General features: G+C 36.3%; 1 protein-coding gene across 2 annotated transcripts in view; it reads right to left on the minus strand.

Annotated features, from left to right (window-relative positions):
* The window catches only part of MTMR6 (myotubularin related protein 6), a 44,476-nt gene that overhangs the window by 12,040 nt on the left and 6,814 nt on the right, over positions 1 to 25,622 (minus strand). Inside the window, exons 2-10 of one of the 2 annotated variants that reach the window (XM_058547864.1) lie at positions 19,793 to 19,909; positions 13,344 to 13,506; positions 11,922 to 12,079; positions 11,140 to 11,268; positions 7,833 to 7,967; positions 7,046 to 7,159; positions 5,515 to 5,647; positions 4,638 to 4,747; positions 4,134 to 4,259 (exon numbers count right to left, since the gene is read on the minus strand). In XM_058547864.1, coding sequence (XP_058403847.1) covers positions 4,134 to 4,259; positions 4,638 to 4,747; positions 5,515 to 5,647; positions 7,046 to 7,159; positions 7,833 to 7,967; positions 11,140 to 11,268; positions 11,922 to 12,079; positions 13,344 to 13,506; positions 19,793 to 19,909 — 1,185 coding nt within the window. The remainder of the gene's footprint in view (positions 1 to 4,133; positions 4,260 to 4,637; positions 4,748 to 5,514; positions 5,648 to 7,045; positions 7,160 to 7,832; positions 7,968 to 11,139; positions 11,269 to 11,921; positions 12,080 to 13,343; positions 13,507 to 19,792; positions 19,910 to 25,622) is intronic. The other variant, XM_058547865.1, reaches the window with a different exon arrangement.

Genomic DNA, 25,622 nt, shown 5'->3' on the forward strand with positions numbered 1-25,622 from the left:
GAAACTGGAAATCAACCACGAAAAAAACACTGGGAAAGTGACAAAAATGTGAAGATTAAACAACATGCTACTGAACAACCAATGGATCATTGACGAAATTAAAGGAGAAATCAAAAACTATCTGAAAACAAACAAAAATGAAAATACGCCATACCAAACCATGTGGGATGCAGCAAAAGCGGTCCTGAGAGGGAAACTCACAGTGATACAAGCCTACCTTAACAAACAAGAAAAAGCCCAAATAAGTAACCTTAAATTACAGCTAACAGAAATAGAAAAAGAAGAGCAAACAAAGCCCAAAGTCATCAGAAGGAGAGAAATAATGAAAATCAGAGCAGAAATAAATGAAATTGAGACCAAAAAAACAGTAGAAAGAATTAATGAAACAAAGAGTTGGTTCTTTGAGAAGATAAACAAAATTGACAAACCCTTAGCCAGACTTACTAAGAAAAAAAAGAGAAAAAACTTAAGTAAATAAACTTAGAAATGAAAGGGGAGAAATTACAATGGATACCACAGAAATACAAAGGATTATAAGAGAATACTATGAGAAATTATATGCCAACAAATTGGACAATCTAGAAGAAATGGATAAATTCTTAGACTCATACAACCTCCCAAAACTGAACCAAGAAGAAATGGAGAATCTGAATAGACCAATCACAAGTAAAGAGATTGAAACAGTAATCAAAAACCTCCCAAAAAATAAAAGTCCAGGACCAGATGGCTTCTCCAGTGAATTTTATCAAACATTCAAAGAAGATTTAATACCCACCCTTCTCAAACTATTCCAAAAAATAGAGGAATATGGAACACTTCCTAACTCATTCTATGAGGCCAACATCACCCTGATACCAAAGCCAGACAAAGACAATACAAAGAAGGAAAATTACAGGCCAATATCACTGATGAACATAGATGCAAAAATCCTCAACAAAATATTGGCAAACCGAATACAGCAATACATTAAAAAGATCATACACCACAATCAAGTGGGATTTATACCAGGGACGCAGGGATGGTTCAACATCCGTAAATCAATCAACGTGATACACCACATCAACAAAACAAAGAAGAAAAACCACGTGGTCATCTCAATAGATGCAGAGAAGGCATTTGACAAGATACAACATCCATTTATGATAAAAACTCTCAACAAAATGGGTATAGAAGGAAAGTACCTCAACATAACAAAGGCTATTTAGGACAAACCCACAGCCAACATCATACTCAACAGGGAAAGACTGAAAGCCATTCCTCTGAGAACAGAAACGAGGCAGGGCTGCCCACTCTCACCACTCCTATTCAACATAGTACTGGAGGTTTTGGCCAGAGCAATTAGGCAAGCAAAAGGAATAAAAGGAATACAAACAGGCAACGAAGAAGTGACACTCTCACTATTTGCAGATGACATGCTTTTATATATAGAAAACCCTAAAGAATCCATTGGAAAACTATTAGAAATAATCAACAACTACAGCAAAGTCATAGGGCACAAAATCAATCTACAAAAATCAGCTGCATTTCTGTACGCTAATAACGAACTAACAGAAAGAGAGCTCAAAAAGATAATACCATTTACAACTGCATCAAAAAGAATAAAATATCTAGGAATAAATCTTACCAGGGAGGTGAAAGACCTATACAATGGAAACTACAAGACATTATTGAAAGAAATCGATGATGACATAAAGAAATGGAAAGACATCCCATGCACATAGATTGGAAGAATAAACATAGTTAAAATGTCTATATTACCTAAAGCAATCTACAGATTCAATGCAATCCCAATCAGAATCCCAATGACATTCTTCACGGAAATAGAATACCAAAATTCACATGGGGCAACAAAAGACCCCGAACAGCTAAAGCAATCCTAAGAAAAAAGAACAAAGCTGTAGGCATCACAATCCCTGACTTCAAAACATACTACAAAGCAACAGTAATCAAAACAGCATGGTACTGGTACAAAAACAGACACACAGATCAATGGAACAGAATTGAAAGCCCAGAAATAAAACCACACATATACGGACAGCTAATTTTCGACAAAGGAGCTAAGAACATACAATGGAGAAAGGAAAGTCTCTTCAATAAATGGTGTTGGGAAAACTGGACAGTCACATGCAAAAGAATGAAAGTGGACCATCTGCTATCGCTATTCACAAAAATTAACTCAAAAGGGATCAAAGACCTGAAACTATAAAACTCATAGAAGAAAATATAGGCAACATACTATTTGACATTGGTCATAAAGGAATCTTTTCGGATGCCATGCCTACCAAGACTAGAGAAACCACAGAAAAAATAAGCAAGTAGGACTTTATCAGATTAAAGAGCTTCTACAAGACAAATGAAACCAGAATCAAGATGAATAGACAACCCACCAGCTGGGAGAGAATATCTGTAAAACATATATCTGACAAGGGGTTGATCTCCATAATACATAAAGAACTCACACAACTGAACAACAAAAAAACAAACAACCCCATCAAAAAGTGGGCAGAGGAAATGAACATACACTTCTCCAAAGAAGATATACACAGATGGCCAATAGGCACATGAAAAGATGTTCAACATCACTAATCATCAGGGAAATGTAAATCAAAACAACACTAAGATATCACCTCACGCCCGTTAGAATGGCTATAATCACCAAGACAAAAAACAACAAATGTTGGAGAGGATGTGGAGAAACAGGAACCCTCATACACAGCTGGTGGGAATGCAAACTGGTGCAGCCTCTATGGAAAATGGTACGGAGAGTCCTCAAAGAATTAAAAATAGAAATACCCTATGATCCAGCTATCCCACTAGTGGGAATCTACCCAACGAACCTGAAATCAACAATCCAAAGAGGCTTATGCACCCCTATGTTCACTGCAGCATTATTCACTATAGCCAAGAAGTGGAAGCAACCTAAGTGTCCCTCAACTGATGACTGGATCAAGAAGATGTGGTGTATATATATAATGGAATACTACTTAGCCATAAAAAAAGACAAAATCGTCCCATTTGCAACAACATGGATGGGCCTGGAGGGTATTAGATTAAGTGAAATAAACCAGAGAGAGAAAGACAAACACTGTATGATCTCACTCATATGTGGAATATAAACCAACACATGGACAGAGAAAACTGTATTATGGTTGCCAAGGGCAATGGGTGTAGGGGGTGGGCACAAGGGGTGAAGGGAGACATATATATGGTGATGGACAAACAAAAATGTACAACCCAAAATTTCACAATGTTATAAACTATTAAAACATCAATGACAAAACAAAACAAAACAAAACAAAAAACAGGAGCCAGGGCTTTAGCTTCACAAAGCAGAAAATCTATTCAACTATAAATTTAATCTTCAGATATAAAACACACTTCCTAACATGTAATTACAATTAACAAATGAAGGAGTTTTAAACATAAAGTTTCCTCTAGAATACAATTTTTAAGTACTTATTTATGCCTTCTTTTACCACATTACTTACATTTGTTAAATAAAAATGAGGGAGAAAACACTAAATATTTCTACTGTAACATTTCAGAGAAAAAAAAAATTTTTCTTTAAACTGAGTCTTTTTTTTTTTTGTGGAACATTGGCCCCGTGCTAACATCTGTTGCCAATCTTCCTTTTTCTTTTTTCTCCCCAAAGCCCCAGTACACAGCTATGTATCATAGCTGCAGAATTGTAGCTCCTCTATATGGGATGCTGCCTCAGCATGGCTTGATGAGCGGTGAGCAGATCCGTGCCCAGGATCTGAACTGGTGAACCCTGGGCTGCCAAACCTGAGCGGGCGAACTCAACAACTAAGCCATCAGGCAGGCCCCGGAAAAAAAATTTTAATATAAAACCTTTTGTCAAAGAGATAGCACAAACAGAAATCAGTCTAACTCAAGGTTTCTCACTCTCAACACTGCTGACATTTTGGGCCAGATAATTCTTCACTGTAAGAGCTGTCCTGCGCATTACAGGATGTGCAGCAGCCTCCTGGGCCTCCACCAGCTAGATGCCACTTGCATTCTTTCCTTTAGTTGTAACAATCAAAACTCTCACCTAACATTATCAAACGTCTCCTGGGGGGACAAAATCACTCCTATCTGAGAACCAATGGTCTAGCCAAATAAATCCTTACCATGAATCCTTTGATTGTCCTGTAGAAGGAATCCAATAAAAGAGACCCAAGGGAACAAACTTGGGAAGTCCTATCCCAACCATCAGAACAATGTACCAACACACTTGCATTTTCAATCATTATTGCCTGAAAAGAAAGATTGTATACTTAGATTCTAGCAGAATACATTTTAGGTAAATCAGAAATCAAACTAACAAGTACTGCATTATAAAGAAGAGCTATGAGTACAATGATAATGTCACAGCATAACTTCCAAAACACACAACAAAGCAAACAAAAAACGAAGACAAAAATGCTGTTTCAAAGTGCTTGAGAATTTCTTTTTAAGTCTCTACGTTAAGTGCTACATGATATTTTTACAGCTCAAATTAAAGTAAACCTCATTGAAGGGGTAAAACAATAAAGGTTATCTGACTGGAAAAGATACCAGCACCCAACAGAATAAATCCAAATCTTCCCAACCATTATAAACCCCAAAACCAAATATGAACAATGAAGAGTTACTTTGGCTAAGAAGATTGCAGCATCCATAACAGCTTTGATATGGCGAAGCCATCCTGAGCTCTCCAAACCAGAGTAGAAATCATTGACAGAAAGCCCTTTGGTACCATTGACTAAAAAAGGGGAAAAAACCATTTCAATTAGAATGGGACTTGAGTCTCCACTTCTCCTATTCAAGATATCTCTAGGTGAGTGAATTGGGGAAGAAGAGGACAAAATAAATAGACAAGACGCTTTATAAACGAAAAGATGCTATTAGAAGCTCAATAATGGATTTTTTGGTACATTTTTCTGTCATTCCTTGTGCTTAAAAAAAAAAAAGCTCCAATCTCCTTTTTAAAAAAATTTGCAGCACAAATGTTTAATTATAAATAGTCTGATATTTAAAAATTTAAAATTTCACACCATGACTGGAAAGCTACTTTAATATTTAAATATAACACTATCATAAATTAATCTTCACTGTACTGATTAATCAAGAATATCTAACAATAGCAATTTTTTGTAAAACCATTAGAATTGTACTGTCCAATACAGCAGCCACTACCCAAATATGGCTGTTGAACGCTTGAAATGTGGGTAGTCCAAACTGAGATGTGTTGTAAGTATAAAACACACACTAGTCAATTTCTAAGACTTAAAGGCAAAAACAGTAAAATATCTCATTATTAATTTTTTATATTGATTACATGTTAACATAACATTTTTAATATATTAGATTAAATAAGTACATTGATAAAATTAATTTCAACTGTTTCTTCTTACTTTTTTGAATGTGACTACTAGAAAATTATAAATTACACCACTTTAAATTTTATAACATGACTAGCATTATATTTCTATTGGACAAAGCTGCCTAGAAGATAAGCAATATGCATACCTTCCAATAATTTCTGAAGGCTGGACCGCATGACATGAATATTCTCAATTCCAACAAACTGAAATCTAATATTAGAATAGTTGTCTTCATTTTCATAACCTTTTCCAGCTGCTCTGTTGGCCATTGCATTCAGCTAAAATTTTAAATTTTAGAAATTTAGAGACAAATTTCCTTTATCTTTTAACTTAGTTTACCAAAATATCATGAAAATACTAAATAAACCATATTTTAGCTTACAGAGAGTTTAAAGGAAGACATCAAAATAGAATATGCTACTATTTTTTTTTTTATAAATAAAAGTGTCACTTTTTAATAGTAAAGAAGGATACTATAAAGTAACAACACGACTGTTATAGAAGAGAAAGGCCACACAAAAAGTTACCCATAAATAATTCATGAAACTAATTCATTTATGTTTTTAGTCAGTTTTCCATATGATTGTCACATTTCAAAATTTAAAAAAAGAACGAAATGTGTCCTATCTAAATCCTAAATGATTCAGAGACAAGCAGAGCTGGGGAGTTTTTCTTTTACAGAATGAATCTACGAGATTCACTTCAGAACAAGCCTGAAGCACTTGATCATTCACAAAGCCACAGGGACCCTGAAAATCAGATCTAAATGTATGTCAGATTATTTGAGGTCCTCCATATTAGAGATTACTGGAGGCCCATACAGTATATAACACGACATACAATCCAATAGCCTGACAGATCTCTAAGAACTGGGCCAAAAATAAACCGGTCTCTAGTGAAAAAATAGACTGCCGTAGGCCCATGATCTTCAGTTATTAGACCAAATGCTATCAGAGGTTCACTTAGGATTTGACATGTTTAATTCTTTCAGACTAGGAATTCATATAGCACATTATTACAATTTGCTAAATATTCTTACAAACTTGGATGAAATAGAACCTAAGTTGGCAGAAAAAGTAGCTTTCCATTCAGTGGACTGGGGCCCAGGTTGGTAACAAATATGGTTAAATTGCATCTACTGACTCACTGGTGGTTCAGCACCTATGATGACTAAGGTAAGAGTTAGATACTAAAAGTGCTTTCACATTATTACACCTTGAGTTTAAGTTTAACTAGTAAAACAATCAAAGAAAGACATATTTTTGTGTAGGAGGCAATTATACAAATAAGAGAAATTAGGTCCTGAGATACAAATCACCCTTAGACCTCCTATTCAGAAAGTTTGTATTACAATCACCTTTTACATCTAATATTAGCTAAAAAGAGTTCTAACCAATTAATCCACCCAGGCTTTACAAGGAAATAAAATAAAATTTTTCTTAGAAGAGATAACACCAACACTCTTGACTTCTAAGAAAGTCTTTTTTTTTTTTTTAGCAAAAGATTATCAAATTATCAATTTCTAATTTTTAATACTTCTTAATTTACTCAAATTAATCTCATCTTCTGTTTTCTCCATTATCTTTTTGTGAGACTGCATAATGATGAGAATTACTTCTAAAACAGCTACATTCCTTTCAACAAAGCTGCCTAAAATTGCGTTCTATATCGCTCACTCGCTTTTGCTCAGGGCTTTCTCTTATTTTCTCATCATTCCAGATTTTTGAAGAAATTTTCACTATAATTCTGCCAATGTCCTTTTGTGTAGCCCACCAGCTCTGCATGCGATGCTATAATAAAAATTAAAAGTAATGTTAGCTATTACCATTGAGAATTTTAATTACTTTAGTTTCAGGAGCCTATATGAATTGGTTATTTAACTGTGTTTATTAAAAGAAAAAGGGATTCTGACATTTGTCCCAATGATAAAAATTTAACTTTACATTATAGATGCCTAACAAAACAACTATTTCCTGTTCACTATTTATAATTCTCTAGGTTCAGTGTCTCCTAAGTTAACTCACTATCTCTTTTCCTTATTTTCTTGAATATTTCAAATTCAGGTCCATTATTTTAACACAAAGTGTTTTGCCAATTAAAAATTCTACCAACAAAAGTAATACGAATTTCTAATTTTTCACAACATACACATTATTTAGTATTTCTTCATAATACCATAAGATTTATACACCATCAAGAGTTCCCAATATAAAATTCAGCTTTCCTAAATTTTTATATATATATATATATATCAGACCACCTAAGAAATCACCATCTGGGTTACTGGGAAATTGGTCTCCTAAGTTGTATCCTTTAAAAATTGATTTTCTTAGTATCATTAGTCTCAGTTAATTTAAAACTAGGATTGAGATATTTTAAATACGGACAAATTGATCAACTCCCATTAAGTAAAGTAACAAAGATAATTCAACTAACAGACTGGACTGTATTCAAGACACATACTTTGGGCCTAGTATCCACGACATACATATAGCGATTGACTGGATTGGCTTTACTAATGGCTTGAAGCAAATGTTCATCCTCCAGGCACCTGGCACTGAATCCTGACAGCGGTTGACTACATCGACAAATGGCAGCCTAATTTTAAAAAGAGAGAAAAACAGATTATCCAAAGATGCCTAAAAACACATCTCAAAAAAGGCTTAGGAGAAAAAAGTTAAAATCCAATATGCAATCTGTTTAAAAGTTGGCAGGACAATCAGAAGGCATTAAATTTGATATCCTCTTTGAATTAAATACTATTTCACTATCTTAACGTTACCTAAGTTTTCCCAATATTCCCTTCTACTAAGAAACCTAAATGCCTCCTTACCTAGTTTGATGTAAAAATCTTAGGTCCTACGAGGTAACACTTGGTCTATTCTCTATCATGTAACCTACTGTTAAGATACTTACATTCTGTGCTCCATTTAGATTATAAGATAGTTTCCACTCAAATTCAAGTAAGAGATTAGTCAATAAAAGCAGAACAGGATTTTTTTGTGTGTGTGTGAGGAAGATTAGCCCTGAGCTAACATCCGACACCAATCCTCCTCTTTTTTGCTGAGGAAGATTGGCCCTGGGCTAACATCCGTGCCCATCTTCCTCTACTTTATATGGGACACAGCCTCAGCATGGCTTGACAAGCAGTGCGCGCCCAGGATCTGAACGTGCAAACCCCAGGCCACCGAAGCTGAGCGCGTGCACTTAACCGCTACACCACCGGGCCGGCCCCAGAACAGGAGTTTTTTAAGCAGCAACATCTGAACTCTTACTTTCCAAAGGCTTTCATATCTCTAATCAGGAATCAGTAATCTCTATATGAAATGAGACATAAAATGAGAAAAATGAGCATCAACTCAAATTTGGGTTAAAATATAGTCAATCTAAGAGGGCTAAAATATCTATAAGAAGTAGTGAATGTTGGATTAGATATTTACTGTTGTTTAAAGTCTTAAAAAAAGATTAAAAAGATTTAGACCCATAGACTTTTCCTCCAATCTCATCCATACCAACTCCAACTTGACTCTACTCAAACATTCCAACCACAATATCATTAAGAAAAAAAAGTATATATAAATTCACACATTTAAAATTCACACACAAAATAAAACTATGAAAATTTAATAAAATAGTAGAAGAAAATGAGAATTGCCTTATTAAATTCTTTTTAGACCTACTTTCTGATTGGTTAAGATGGTCACTGAACATCCAGTTTCAACCCAGCTTTTCAATAAAAAATGTATATAAATATGGGTATGTCAAACAGAGGCCATAACCAGTCATAAGTCCCATTGACTGTTCTGGAAAGCAGAATAGGAACTTCTCTTTAAAGTGTTACTTTTTACCTCTGGCCCCCTTCTAAAACCCAACTAAAGTTCTAATAAAGAAAATTAAAATATATAAAACCAAAAGGTCAAAGAGAGTGGGAAAGGAGACAAAAATAGAGTACAGAAGTCAATAAAATTTGGTGAAATGAAAGCAGATTGACAAGTAATAACCAATTTTCCACAGCAAAGAAAACTGCCTACTGGTTGTGAGACAATAAGAAGCAAGGCTTTTTGAGTAGCAAAATCTCAGAAAGGCTCAGGACTTGGTACTTGGGAAAAGCCTGAGCTGGGGTATAAATGAAAACAGGAGAACTAGCTGAATGTCTGCATAAGGACTAGTTAAGATTCCCAGATCTTCCCTCACCCTGAAGACCAAGTTTATTCTATAAAGAGGATTAACCTGAATACTTTGGACAACAGGCACAGCTGTGGGTGAGGGTGAAGCCTTGTACCTCCAAAAACAGGAGGATTAAGTAAAGCCCACATAACAAAATGTGAGATCTTCCCATCCCTCTTCCCACACTTGGATCCTGGCCAGACTTACCACACACATTGGGACGAAAATTACAACAGAAAGAATCCAAAGATAGAGATGACTCATGCACACAAATAAACCTCAAAATAGCTTTGTAGTACCTCACTCTTAAACATGAGAGGCCAACCAAGAATCAGATATTTGAAAGACATGAAAAGCAAAACCAAAATAAACAGAAAAAAAGGAACTTGGTACAAACAGATAACTAACGTGGGGAGCACAAGAATTCTTTTTAAAAAATCCATAACATCTTCAGAGAACCAAATCATTACAACCAAGAATAGAAAACTTGTTTATTAAGTTCAGAAAATAGGAAAGTTCTTGCATTTTAAAAACACCACAGCAAAAATAAAGGAGTCAAGAGATGGATTGGAAATAAGGTGGAGGAAATCTTCTAGAAAACAGAAAGAGATGGAAAATAGGAAAGAAAATTAAGAAAATGGAGGTTTATGCTAGGAAGCCCACTTGTCAACACACACACACAGACACAGACACACACACGTACAAAGTAAATTAAGAGAGGAAGTTACCAAAGAAATAGAGAAGCGACTTCCCAAAACTGAGACCCGAGTTTCCAGATAGAATTTAAAACAATATGCCAAGGCACATCACCATGAAATTTTAGAACAGTGGGAAAAAATAAGATTCTAAAAGCTTCCTGAGAAAAAGAATCAGGTCACAAAGGACTGGAAGTCAGAACTGGCCTCAAACTCAACTTACTGGCTGTGAAATATAGGAAAAATGATTTACCCTCTCTGAACTACAGTTTCCCCATTTGAAAGTTACAGGTAATTAGCAGAGCCTACCTTATAAAGTCCTCTATTATAAAGAGGATTTGATGCATATAAAGCATATAACATATAGTACCTCCTGGCCTACCTTTACAGGCTACAAAGGTAAACTTTACTGTAATGAGCAAACCCTACTACAGCATCTCAGTATAAAAATGCCTCCTTCACCTCTTCATCTCGTAAAATCCTTCCAATTTGAAGAACTTACTATTAAAATGGGAGTCTGAAATACCCGTGGTTCTCTCCCTTTCCTCAATAGTTGGCTTGTCAAAAATCTGGTTTCCCCAAACATAAGTAGGATCAAAAGAGAACCAAAGGAAAAGAAGAACCTATCTGTTCACTAATCCCATTATTTTCAAGTCACTACTAGAAGGAAGAAAGGAAAGAATGAAGGAAGGAAGTTGGGGCGGGGGGAGATGATGAGTATGAAAGTTGCTATATTTCAGGGTAGTTTTGTTTCAAAATTTCAAAAATGTAATTAAGTGAAAAGCCAGCACTTCTCTATAAACAATATTGTAACAATAACCTCAATGTAAAAATGAGTGTTCTTTTGGATATTTAAACCTGAAGAGGGGTTATACCACATTCGTAAAATCAAAAGAAAAGCTTCCTACCTCCTTATCTTGATGATAGTAGGAAAGAACTGGGAATCTTCCCTTGCTCCGGAACTTGGAACTACCAACAATTATTGGTTTGCTTGCTATTCGGGGAACATAAAGTTCTCTCGGATAAGTTTCACAAATCTGTAAATATCAAATAAAATATATCCATTCTACTCATAGTTCAAAAACCTTGAGGTTAAAAAAAACCTTTAAAAAATTTTAGAACTTATTAAATGCAAGAACAGTACATAGTAATACATAGACAACTTGCTACTATTGTCACCGACTAGGTGCCTTGAGAAATTCAAAGGTGGGTTTGGAAGCAATTCACTGTTTTTCCAAGTTGTTTCTTTTCCTTTTGTGTGTTAAGGAGATGTAACCACCAGCCATCCTGAAACTGACCAAGCCTCACCACAAGAGCTATGCCCATGACCTTTGCCTTGTTTTTAGTACAGAGATCTCTCCAGGAAGAGCTTAGGTCTCATTATGTGGAAGCATGTTCTCCAACTGAGCTTGTGCAAGTGAATACCCGCCTCTCCCTTTTGAATATTCATTCCCTGACCAAATAAAAGTTCCTGCTTCCCTTTGTTGGGGGACACCATGACTTTGGAAACGATTCCTCATGGGCTCCTATTTCCTGCAAATACACTTTATTTTGTGAGACAACTTCCACTGGTGTAGAGTCTCATTTAACTCACCAGGAGGCAAGCCCACTAGGTTTGGTAACACTCTGACACTCTGTGACTCTCTGGTACTAACATTTTCTGAATTTCTCTAAAAGGTTGCTAAGTTACCTTGTATTCTCGGTTGGCATCGGACAACTGCCAGTTTGAATTTGGCACTCCCATCCTCTTATATTCCTCAGCAAGGTCAATGAGCTGCCAACCTCGTAGTTGTTCTGAATCATTTTGTTTGGGATTATAAGAGAATGCATAGAGATCTTCATATTTTGCTATAGTATACAAAATACATAAAGGTTAAAATGCAATTTATGGGACAATACACTAGAAGTGAAAGTAATTTTTCAGTTTTATCTCTCCATTTTTTCTTTAAAATCATCAAAGAGATGGTTAATACCTGAACATATTTGAACTTAGTATTTTCTCAGTTCTTTGATGCAAATGATCATATCTAGAGGCACACATAATGGATCTGAGATTCAATTTATATCATCAGCAAAAGCTAGTACACAATAACTAGACTTGTACATTAAATACTGCAATATTTCCTTTTCTTAAAAGTAAAATTTTAAAGACACAGACACTTCCCACTCACCATTTTTCCCAAATGAGATGTTATTAAGGAAAGACTAATACTGTAATAAAAAACTAGAGGTGGCATATAGACCATGAAACCGCATATACATTCCCATAGGACAGTGTTGACCAACAATGGCAACAGTTGCACAGAGCTCCAGAGAGCACTTACTTCTGAACAACAATAAGCCCCCAGAAGCCACAGAACCATCTTTACTAAAAGATCTGGCTTAACTTGGGACAATGAGATAAGCATTACAGGCTTTACGTGTCAGGAGAGAAGAGTGAACACAGACCTAGACCAATGCAATCTAGGTGTTCAACAAAAAAGTAACATTCAGTAACCAGTGTGCTTTGTCTCTCTGGAAAAATCTATGTAATTCAAGTCATGTTGGGGGAAGGAAGCCTCCAGATCCCTAAGGCATAAGTAGTGATACGATTCCTCTTTAGGGCCTATATCCCTCTCACTCCTACCTCTACTAAAGTAGGATTCACCCTCTCTTTTTCTTCTGCGCATCTCCTTTATGTTCCACTCTAGTCAATTAAATTTATTAGTCCCACTGCAACCAGAAGAGCCCAACCTTTCTTAACTTTTCATTTAGTAATATCAATTTCCAAGTCATTCCCTTTGGTTGTGGGACACCCACTTGAAAAAGAGTTCTGCTCCTGGCTATCAACAGACTTTAAAAACATTTTAACATAAACCTATGTTTTTTAAAATCTGTACTACAAATGCTTTGCTTTTTCTCTACTATCACCCCTTCTTTGAAAACCATTCTTACAATTCAGATGATAAGTTTCTAATTATTTCTAGGCCAAATTTTTTGGAATAGGGTGCACAAGAACTTGATTCAAGAGTAACTTAAAGTATAAAATAATAATAATGAGACATTAAATAAAGCATTTAAGATAATCCATCTCAAAATTGAGAAAGTAAGCTTTGGTCTCTAAGAACAATACCTTGTTTAGACAGTTGTAGCAAAGAGTTGTAAATATCATGGCAATCTCTTTCTCTGGGAACAATGAAATGCACAATCCTGAAGTTCTTGCACTGAATCACAAGTGGGCATCCAGAAGTAGTCAAAGCCAATTTCTCTACTGAGGCAATATGGTGGTGCAATATCTACAGCATGAAAAAAACATTTGATCACCATTTTAAAAAGCAGTAAATATCTTATTCTCTTCTAGATTACACAAATGTTAGAAATGTCCTTTTCAAATAAAGTCTCAAATGTTATATACTACACACTAAAATTTAAAAATTTTAAATGACTGAATACCCAAGCCAGAAATATACCGATACTTTCTCCATCCCTCCACATACTCAATACACCATCAAACCCCAAGAACTGCATCTCCCAAATATCTCTGTCCTATGTCTCTCCATCTCTGCTGTCACTCCCCTGCTGCAATGTTCCCATTGTTTATTACTTGAATTGCTGTGAACAGCCTCCTAAATGCTCTCTCCATATCTACTCTTGACTCCTTATAATCCATTTTCTACAAGGCAGGTAACCATTAAAAAATAATCTTGTCTTGTTATTTCTCATGTCTCTAGCCTGATTCAAGTCCCTCCCCACATCACTAAGTTCTAGTGACAATAGCCTTCCTTTGGCTCCTCAAATGTGCCAAGCTCCTTTACACAGGCTCTGAGTTGCTCCTACTAACCGGGATACTGCAGCTCCTAGGAACTTCTAGTATTATTTCTGGCTTTTGCTTAAAACTCATCACCAAGAAGTATTGCTTGACATCCCCCACCGCCCTTCCCCAGTAAGTTAGGTCCCCTCCATTTTCTTATTGCTTATCAACCTATACTTTCCCTTCATAGCACTTAGTACACGAGTAATTCATCGTATAGTGAATGTCTACTTCTCCAGCTAGATTCTGGAAACTTCACAAAGAGCAATACTATAGCTAAGCTGATCACTACTATATCTCCAGCATCTAACATGGTACCTGGAGCATTATAATGACCCTGTTCAAATAAAATAAAGCTTCAAATGTTATATATTACACATTTAAACTTAAAATTTGACCAAGCCAGAAATATAGGTGTCATCGCTGACGCCTCCTCCATCATCATAAATGTTTACTGAATAAATGAATAGAAAGTCCTAGTATAAACTCAATACTGGATGGCATTTTAAACATATGATTATTATTCTCACCTACTACCTATAATATTGTTTGCTACTAAAAAAAGTTTTCCCTTTTCGATACCACTCCTATTTATTTAAAATATTTATAGAAAACTTTCCCGGAATACAAAAGATCTTAGAGTCATAGCAGGTTCCTGAAGGATAAAACTGAATCATGGCAAGAAATCAACTCATCCCAGATTAAGCTAAAAATTTAACATAAATTCCAGTAAAAAACTCCAACCTGCTTTTTGTTTTTTTGTGACAGGGTGAGATATGGATGATTATTTTATTTATTTATTTATTTATTTATTTATTTATTTATTTATTTAGTGTGTGTGTGTGTGTGTGTGTGTGTGTGTGTGTGTGTGTGTGTGAGGAAGATCAGCCCTGAGCTAACATCCATGCTAATCCTCCTCTTTTTGCTGAGGAAGACCGGCACTGAGCTAACATCTATTGCCAGTCCTCCTCCTTTTTTTCCCCCAAAGCCCCAGTAGATAGCTGTATGTCATAGCTGCACATCTTTCTAGTTGCTATAATGTGGGACGCAGCCTCAGCATGGCTGGAGAAGCAGTGCATCGGTGCGCACCCAGGATCCGAACCCGGGCCACCAGTAGCGTAGCGCGCACACTTAACCGCTAAGCCACGGGGCCAGTCTGATGGCTGATTATTTATATCATACACATATATTATATAATTATAATATTATATGCTAATACTATTAATTGTATTAAATATGTAAGTCTAAAGTTCACCTGCAAGATTAAACGCATAATCAACAAAAGCTTGAAAAAGAAGACTAGTGAGAGAATTACTTGTCCTGTGGAAATTAAAAGTACATATAGCACAGATAATTAACACACACTACACATAGCAGACCTGTGCCAAGTTACTTAAAATGATCTAATACTAACATCTAAACAGAGAATAAGGGACAATGACAATAAGCTACTATAATATTATATCACTATTTTGATTCCAATTAAGACCCAAAATTATTTGCAGGAAGAGAATGATGAAGGGACCTGGCTCTGCCAGTAACTAGTTATGTGATCTTGAAAAATAATCATCTGTAAAATGAAAAAAGGATAAAAAGTTAGTAAGGCCCCTTCTAGATCTAAAATGTTCATTTTTATGGATCTAGTGTACTAAACAGACTTCATTCAGGAGAGACATATGGAAATGTGTTAATAAGAAAGCATTTAAAAGACAACAATAGGAAAGAAGAAAACAACATCTTTTAACTGCCCCTAAAACTACATTCCCAACATCTGAACGAATAGCTATATAGGAAACTTTCATTTGTATCTCTAGGAGATGGATAACACACAGAGAAGATATTAAGGCTGGTGGACAAAGAAAGGGTAGATAGAATGGATGATAACATGACTAATGATTTTACAAGGCCCTGCCTCCTGGCAGTTCCTGGGCAAACACTGGATGGGGAAGAGATGACTCTAGGGAACACAACCTCTCCAAGATCAACATCTCATGTAAGTTTCTTAACTTACTTATTGCAACTGCATATCAATAGGATGGCCTTCCTGGGGAAATAAAAAAAAGTACAATCAAAGAGAGAAGAGAAAAATGCAGCATGATCCACAAGGAAAAAGCACAATATGACACAAAAGTGCAATATGACTCCCTGGACTGGGAGTCAGAACTGAGCTCTCGTCTTGATTTTCTGCTTAGAAAAATAGTAAGAGCAGCTACGATTTACGGAGGTACTATTAAGCTATAGGTACAGGCGCTTTTCATATTTTATCTTATTTAAGATTCCCAAAAGCCCTACACGATGAGTGATGCTATACCCATATTCTGGAGGTGCTAGGACTTGAAAGTTACACACTCTTTGGCAGACACTCTTGGTCTGCCTTTCTTCTCTACCTTGTAACACCCATCTCCCACAAGAGACCAAAAATGCCTTCTATGCAGGTAGGAGTTGCAAGTGTCCCATTCTCAACAACCAGATATTAGGGAAAGTCCACTGGGCCATCTGGGAAGGCTTTTCCTCCCTGATAAAAGGTGACGGAGGTACTAAGGTAAGCCCATCCACTTCTCTTTCGGGAGGTTTGACACTATTTTCAGTCACATATTCTTTCACTTACAGCAGAAAGCACCCAATCAGCAAGCAGCAGAGCTAGTATTTGAACTCAAAGCTACCTGTGGGCAAAGCCTAAGCTCACCTTACTACTCTGCGCTGTCTGTGTGACATGGAACAAATCACCACCTCTTTGAGCTTCAATTTCTTCATCTATAAAATGGAGGTTAAAAAACTTGGAATCATCAGTGGCAGAGAAACATGCTCAAGTCTCCCTCATCTTCTTACAGCAAGAGAAGTTAAGGAATTGTGTAAAGAGCCTAACGCCTGGAGCAAGTCAGCCTGAGCCCTGGCTCCATCGTATTTAACAGATGTGTAATGTCAACCTCTTTAGGCCTCAGATTACTACTACATGTGAAATGAGGATAATAAGAGGGATAATAGTGAATGACTTTATATGGTTATTGTAAGGAAAAAATGACTTAATACATGTAAAGCACTTGACACACCACCGGTATATTAGGGACAGAAGGGAACTTCTATTAAAAGATAGTTACCAAAAACCAAATCCTACAGCAATCGTCACCCTTAATGATGAAACATTAGAAGGATTCCTTTTAAAATCATGAAGACAAGAATGTATGATATAATACCTTCTATTCAATATTACATTGGTAGTCCTCCTCTGCATGGCAGAAGAAGAAAAAGAAATGAAAGGTATAAAGATTGGAAAAGAAGAAACAAAAAGACTGTCTTTACAGCAAAAATGATTGAAGCACGTATAATACCCAAGAGAACCTAGAAAAATGAAGTTCAGTAAAGTTGCTAGGTATAGAATCAATATACAAAAATAAAATGTCTTTCTATAGTAAAGCAAAAGTTTTTAAAATGCAATTTAAGGTCATCTTTAGCTGCAACAAAAAATTTAGGATACCTATGGATATGTCTAACAAAAGATGAGCATTACCTTTACAGTGGCAAGTATAATACTTTATTGAAAGATATTAATGAAGATGTAAGTAGAGAGCTATACCATGGTTCAAGGATAGAAATCTCAATTTTGTCAAGATGTCAATTCTCCTCAAGTTAATTCATAAATTCAATATAATTTCCAATCAAAATCCTAATAGAGTTTTGGTGGAACTTAAGGACACACACACACAATACACCATTACATTTCTAATTTCATTTCCTCTCATTCCCTATTACTCTCCCCTCCACTCCACTAGTCTCATCTCCATTAACAAACCAGGATATTCCCACCATGGGGGCTTGCACTTGCTGTTCTCTCTTCTTGAAGCATTGTCCCCCAGTATCCACAGGGCTCACCCCTCAACCTCTTCAAGTCTAACTCAAATGTCCCCAGTGAGGGACTTTCCTGGCCACCCTGTCTAAAATTTCAACCCAACCCTTCAAGTACAGGACACATAAATCCCACATTCTATCTCCTCTTTCTGCTCAGCCTTCATCACTGTGTATTTTACTTATTTATCCTATTTATTGTCTATCTCTCTCCACCAGAATGTGGACTCCATGAGAATAGAATTTTTATATTTTATTGACTATTGTTTTGAAAATACTTAGAATAGTGATAAAAAACACAGTAGATACTCATTAATGTTTGCTAAATGAATGAATGAATAAATTAATCAATGCTAAAAAATAAGGGGAAGAACAAAGGTCCCCAAACAGCCATGGCAAATGTGAAGAACAAGTCAAGAGGATTTGCCCTGATAGATACCAAGACTTATGAAAAAACTACAGTCGGGGCTGGCCTGGTGGCGTAGCAGTTAAGTGAGCGTGCTCCGCTGCGGCAGCCCCGGGGGTTTGGATCCCAGGCGCACACCGATGCACCACTTGTCTAGCCATGCTGTGGCGGCGTCCCATATAAAGTGGAGGAAGACGGGCATGGATGCTAGCCCAGAGCCAGTCTTCCTCAGCAAAAAGAGGAGGATTGGCAGATGTTAGCTCAGGTCTGATCTTCCTCACACACACACACAAAAAAAGCTACAGTCAATAAAGCAGTATGCTATTGGTACAGTGTAATCAATATGCCAAAAGAACAGAACAGAGAGCTCAAAAGCAGACCCTCACATACATGGAACCTTTATGTATGACAGAGTTGATACTACACATCAATGCAACGAAACAGTCAATGAATGGTGCCAGTTATCCATATGAAAAAAAAATGAATCGCTACGTCATACCATCCACCAAAATATTTCCCAGATATATTAAAACCTGATACTTGGAATACAAAACATAAACTTTTGGGAGAAAATATAGGAAAATCTTTATGACTTTGACATAAAGAAGGATTCCTTACACAAGTCACAAAACAGCGTAAACTATAAAAGAAAAAATGAAAAATCTATTACACTAAAATTTTAAACTTGAATTAAAAGACATATATACACACAAGACAAGCCACACCCCAGGAGAAGTTATCTACAACACACATACCTGATAAAATATTAAAAACCAGAACTCATATAAAATCAATAAAAGGAAAAACCACCCAACAGAAAAAGAAAAGGAAATCTGAAGGCCAAGATAGCTGAAAGGATAACTTCCTTGTAATTGGCAAATTAAAATCACAATTGCACATCCACTAGATAGACAAAAAATTTAAAGTTGACAATATCAGTGTCGCTAAGAGTGGAGAACATATGTCGTATTCTACTGAGAATATTTTGAAACAATCATTTTGGAGAAGTGACATACTTAGTAAGGTTGAATATGCACTTATCTAAGACTCAATAATTCTACTCTCAGGCAAATATGGCAGAGAAACTCTGGCACATATACAGGAAGAAACATATACAAAATATCCATTACCACATTGTTTGTACTAGCAAAAAAAAAAGAAAACCAATTAAACACGCTAATTGCAATTTGGTATAAAAATACTGTGGAATATGGCATTTGATCTGTTAACATGCACAAATATTATTTAGATTTTTTAAAACCAGAAGGCACAAGTAGATATTTTATAATTATTCATGCAGATAAAAAGAATCTGGTATTCTACAAAAGAATTCCACATTTCACAGAACATTATTGTTTTATTAGGAGGAAGGGTAGAAGTGATCGGGTGACTTCGAAAAATTTTGGGTTGAGATAGGTAACCAATGATTAAACTTTTTTGTACACATTCAAAATAAAACACAGCAATAGAACAGGTCCGTTATTATAATTATGGTAAACAGTACAGCAGAGGTCCTCCTTACCCAGGTTTCTTTCTGGTGAGAGTCTATAAACAATAGATGTGTGGCCGTAAGATACAGTGTTCCTGTTAATGACTTGTTGCTGGTACTGAATCGGTCAAGTAATTTCACTTGCTCAACCTAAAAAAGAAAAAGATGTTACTGCTCATTTCAAAAGTAGTATAAATTCTTTTTCTGTTGTCTCAGGATTTAAATGTACCATATTCAAATTTTTTCCTCCTTCTGTTCAAAAACCTGAGTCTATTTGATGTTGAATGTTAAATTTCATATATCTTGGGGAATATATGAACCACAAACAACATAGGTACTATTTACAACTACAAATAGAACCAAGAGAGAAAAACTCTGTAAAAAATATTAACACAAATACTAAGGGGAACAGGAAGGAGGAGTGTGGTATAAATAAGCAAAACATTCTTCATATCCAAGAGTCAATATATTTTACTTAAAGTTGGCAAGTAATAAATATATAAGGTTATTATCTAGAGTTATAGAACTACCAGAAAAATTAAATCAAGAAAACAGCTAAACGGTTGCAAACTCCAACTTAACCTCTATATTCTCCTCACCACTCTCCCCAGGACAACGTTTTGTGTCTAGCTCTGTGCTTTTACTCACACTTCTCTTCCCAAAATGGTCTCTTCTGTTTAGCTAAATGCTAAGTATTCTTCAAGGCTCACTGATGCCCTCTCCTAACAGGAATCCTTCTCAGAAAATTAATTAGTTACCTAATGTCTTAGCTTTGTCTTTCTTCCTGGCTCTGAATTCCCTGGCATAGATTATGCCATATGCTGCTTCTACGTCCTCTAACAGCTGAGGCAGTGAGGTATGCAGTACATCTTTATTAATAGTACAGTATACACACACACACACTCATGAGGTTGCCACTGGAGAGTGGGGTTAGAGTTCGCCAGGAATGTGCAGGAGACTACTGTTTTGAAAAGACAGTCTTTATTGCTATCCATTCTTATGAGAGGGAAAAAAGTAAAATAACCATTACTAATTTAAAATTTTTAGTCCACAGCAATAGCAGCAGATTGTAGATAGTTCTTTAAATTGTGGTATGTCTTCAAAACCAGATAGCTAACCATTATCTCATTAATTCTATACCTCCCCCCACATATATTTTCTTTTCCCTTACTAAAACTGAAGGAAAAAATGCTCCTCATTATGAAATTATGATTTCCAAAATAATTAATAACTACCATTTAAAAGGCTAATTAGCTCCTCCTCAAGAAATTTAATTCCATAGACAATTTTTTGCTTATAATAGCACCTGTTTAAAGAAGTTAAAATTTAAATGTAAAATTAAAATATTTGTTTTTGATACAAAACTTTATTTGCATGGGTAAGGCAATGAACTGAGTTTTAACACTTTCCTCTGGAAACTTAGAGATATGATCTAATTTATATAGCTCAGGTCTGACAGTTGATTTGACATACAAAAACTGTCAGATCATCACACATTGTCCTTTAAGACAACAGGAATACTTCCTTCTTATAAACCTGAATGAAGATTTCTCTTGGAGGTCAGCACAACATTTATTTCACTGTTTAGGACTATTTCTTCCTTAAATAAAAACCTAGCTTCATTACACCACACACTTCAAACCAAAACAAATTTAAACACTTTTAAAACAATGGGATCAACTACTGTTTACTCCTCTTCAATTGTGCCAGACTTGCTTGTAAAGACACTATAGGCAACCGATAGCAATTACCGTAATGTAAATCTCACCAGCCTTATTTCCTGAAGCCATCACAACAGACTGCTAACGGCTTTAAAGAAAAGAGAATTAATGAATATATATGGAAATAAAGATTATCATAAAGTATCAACACTACTCAAGCAAACATTCATGCCAACATCATTTTGCAGCACTTCAGAAAGCTATTCAGAGAAGACAAAAAAGCACATTGGCAAGTAGTTTAAAAAGGGAGGGGCTGATTTTACTATTTAATTAAATAGTAAGTTTGCTTTTAAAGAAAGTCCACATAAAGTTTTTTAAAGTGTGGATTTTTAAAAGGTCATACATATTTCCTGTTGTGCTCCAATCATAAGCCTTAAATAATAATTTCTCTACAAGGCACATAATTATCTATGTTCAAAACAATCATACCACTTTTCATTTGGATTTTAACCCTCTTTTGCCCAACCCCTATTCATTACTATTATTCCTCAGGGCTCCATTCTCTACAGGCAATCTTATCCACTGTCACTATTTTAGCCTATGTGTTAACAACTCCCCAAACTATATGTCCAGCTCTGATTTCTCCTGAGTTCACACTGTCTGCTATACATATAATAACAATAATACTTCCAGACACCATATTGAGGTCTTACTATATTCCCAGAATTATGACAAGTGCTTAACATACATTATTTCTTTTAATTTTCACAACTCCTGTGTGTTAGGTACTATTACTATCCCCATAGAAACTGAGACTTAGAGAGGTTAGTTAAATGTCCCAATATCAAACAGCTAGTAACAGCTAGTAAGTGGAATAGCACAGTTATGACCCTATGTCATAAGTCTGATTCCTGAGCTGGAACACCTTCCCACTATGCTATACTGCTCTACATGGATATCTTAGAGTCATATTAAGCATACTGAAAAACAAACTGATTTCCCCTCACCCTTCACACACTTATGTTCCTAATTCTGTATTTGTGAGTTAATGTTACTGCATCCTCATCCAGTCACCCACACGAGAAATCTGGGAATCACTCTATGACTTCTTGACCCCCCAACATTCAATTATTCACCAATTCTTACCAATTTTATAGTCTAAATATTTTTAAAATCTGACTCTTTCATCACTGTAAAATAGTTCCTACATTATAATGAAAGCATCTGTCCATGTGCCCCCCATCTCTCCCACTAAGACTATAACATATTCCAGACCAAGGACTGTCTCTTATTTATGTCTGAACACCTAGTAATGAGCATAGCATCTGACACAATAAACGTTTGTTGAACTAGGGTGAACTGCCACAGAGAAATTTCCCATTGGGAAAAAACAGAAGGTGCCCACAATTTAATAGCGGTCTCTTTTGCTGAAATCATCCAAGGGATTTATTAAACAGAATTCTTCTTTATAACGTTACCATCCCTCATTTGTCTCTGCCACCTATTCCCTACATAGGACGTGAACAGTAGATACTCATTCAGTAATTTATGAATGAACAAACTTAAAACAAATTACTAATAGAGTGTACACTCATAGTTCAGCTTTTTTTTTTTTAAATACACGTGTGGACTCTCAGTCCCCTATACCCCCCCTTCACCCAATTAGGAGCTGTGTTATACCTACATAGTTCTTTCTAGCTGGGTGTCTATCAAGATTGGAAATTCACGTTGAAAATACTCTTCCCAACACTCTAAGCCTATTTCTTGATTCCTCCTAATTTCCACATTAAAATTACCTTAAATTCCCTTTGTTAGATCTTTAATTTTGGTTACCTACATACAAGTTTCAAAGCCTAGCTGTTCATCTGAATCACCTCTAAAACTCTGCAAAAGTACAAATCCCAAGGGGCTGGCCCCGGCCCGTGGCGTAGCGGTTAAGTGTGCGTGCTCCCCTGCTGGCGGCCCAGGTTTGGATCCCAGGCATGCACTGATGCACCATTTGTTAAGCCGTGCTGTGGCAGCGTTCCACATAAAGTAGAGGAAGATGGGCACAGATGTTAGCTCAGGGCCAGTCTTCCTCATCAAGAAGAGGAGGACTGGCAGATGTTAGCTCAGGGCTGATCTTCCTCACAAAAAAAAAAAAAGGACAAATCTCAAGCCCCACCTCAACTTCACTCAATCATCTCAGGAGATGGAGACCAAGAATCTGTATTTTTTTTTTCAGTTGAGGAAGACTTGCCCTAAGCTAACATCCATTGCCAATCTTCCTTTTTTTTTTTTTTGCTTGAGGAAGATTAGCCCTGAGCTAACATCTGTGCCAATCTTCCTCCACCTTGTATGCAGGATGCCACCACAGCATGGCTTGACTAGTGGTGCAGGTCCACGCCCAGGATCCGAACCCGCGAACCCAGGCCACCCAAGTGGAGCTCACGGAACTTGAACCACTCGATCCCGGGGCTGGCCCCAAGAATCTGTATTTTTAAGAAGCTCACCAAGTCATTCTTATGCAACTGATATTCCTTCTAACTTGAACTCCAAATTAATCCCTCTTAATTTTGAGTTAATTGCTCTTAACTCACATTAGGCTGGCTCCTTTTCTATCATTATGCTCTTTTTCCACACATTTAAGGCCCCAGCTTATCTAGTCCTCCCACTTTTTAAAAGAGCTTCTTACCAACTCCGGCCCTTTGAAATATACAACTGCATTACGTGTGCATCCCCATCCCCACACAAATGAAGAACATGGAAAGAACGGATACATAAATATGCAGTATCAGGAAGAGTTTACTAATTCACTCAACAAAGATTTACTGGCTATCAACTAAAGGACAACCTGTCTGGGCCTCTGTTGCTTTTTTTTTTTTTGTGAGCAAGATCAGCCCTGAGCTAACATCCACGCCAATCCTCCTCTTTTTGCTGAGGAAGACCGGCCCTGAGCTAACATCTATTGCCAATCCTCCTCCTCTTTTTCCCTTTTTCTCCCCAAAGCACCAGTAGATAGTTGTATGTCACAGTTGCACATCCTTCTAGTTGCTGTATGTGGGACACTGCCTCAGCACGGCCGGACAAGTGGTGCAACGGTGCACACCCGGGATCCGAACCCGGGCTGCCAGTAGCGGAGCACGCACTTAACCGCTAAGCCATGGGGCTGGCCCCGAGGGTCTCCTTTTCTTTATCTGTAAAATAAAGACAATAATCTCTCCCTCGAGCACTGCAATAAGGTTGGATAATAAATGTCAGGTATTTTACCCCAAGTTTGTTTGACAAATAGTAAGCAATAAAGTGCTCAAATAAAAATTTGCAAAAATTACTACTGTTAGTAAGCTGATAAGTTGAACCCTGACAGTCCTCCCTATTATCTACTGTCCAGTTAAGCTCAAATGGAGAAACGAAGGAGGCATATGGCTTTAAAAGCAAATTCAATATTCTAATGCTCTATAGTTGGAAAAAACTGTTTTCTTAATATAAGTATTGAAAGCAAGGATCAACAAAATTTCCTTGACTGATGGGGAATATGGAGAAAATACAGAATTCTCAACAGAGGAGGCATAACATAAAAGAGGAGGGACATAACATTCTATCTGATGAAAAAGAAACACACGTTAAAGTAGAGAATCTGTGCTATAGATAAAAGGATACAAACAGAAGACTTTAAGCATAGTAGTCCATGACCAGGTGTGATTTTTAAGAAGATCATTCCAATGGCAATGTGGAGAAAATGCTGAGTTAGGAAGAGACTGATGGTGGGGTAACCAGGTAAGAAGCTAATGAAGTAATCCAGGGGTACCTGGGAGAGATATGATAAGGGCCTGGACTAAGCTGTAACAGCATACAGAGGAAGCCCATCTTGAGATAATGACAAAACTGATGTGAGTGGAAGGAAGGAGAAACAGAGACTTCTTAGAGATGTAAAGCTTGTCAGACTGGCTGTCATTCACTAAGATAGGGTATAAAAAGGAACTGTAAGTCTGAGAGAAAAGGAAGTTCACTTTGACTATAACAAATTGAGGATTATTCATTACCTTAGTAAATGCAAAATTACATTCAAATCAAGAAAATATAACAGAAAATCATTACATGTGACTGCTTCAATATAGCTATCTCTATATGGATGTAACAGATAATAAAATTAATCTGAAATTGTTCCAAAACATTTATTTAGTACTTAAAGTTTTGAAGAAAACGAGAGAATTTCTGAGAAA

The sequence above is a fragment of the Diceros bicornis genome, chromosome 9 (genome assembly GCF_020826845.1).
Source record: "Diceros bicornis minor isolate mBicDic1 chromosome 9, mDicBic1.mat.cur, whole genome shotgun sequence".
Lineage (NCBI taxonomy): Eukaryota > Metazoa > Chordata > Mammalia > Perissodactyla > Rhinocerotidae > Diceros > Diceros bicornis.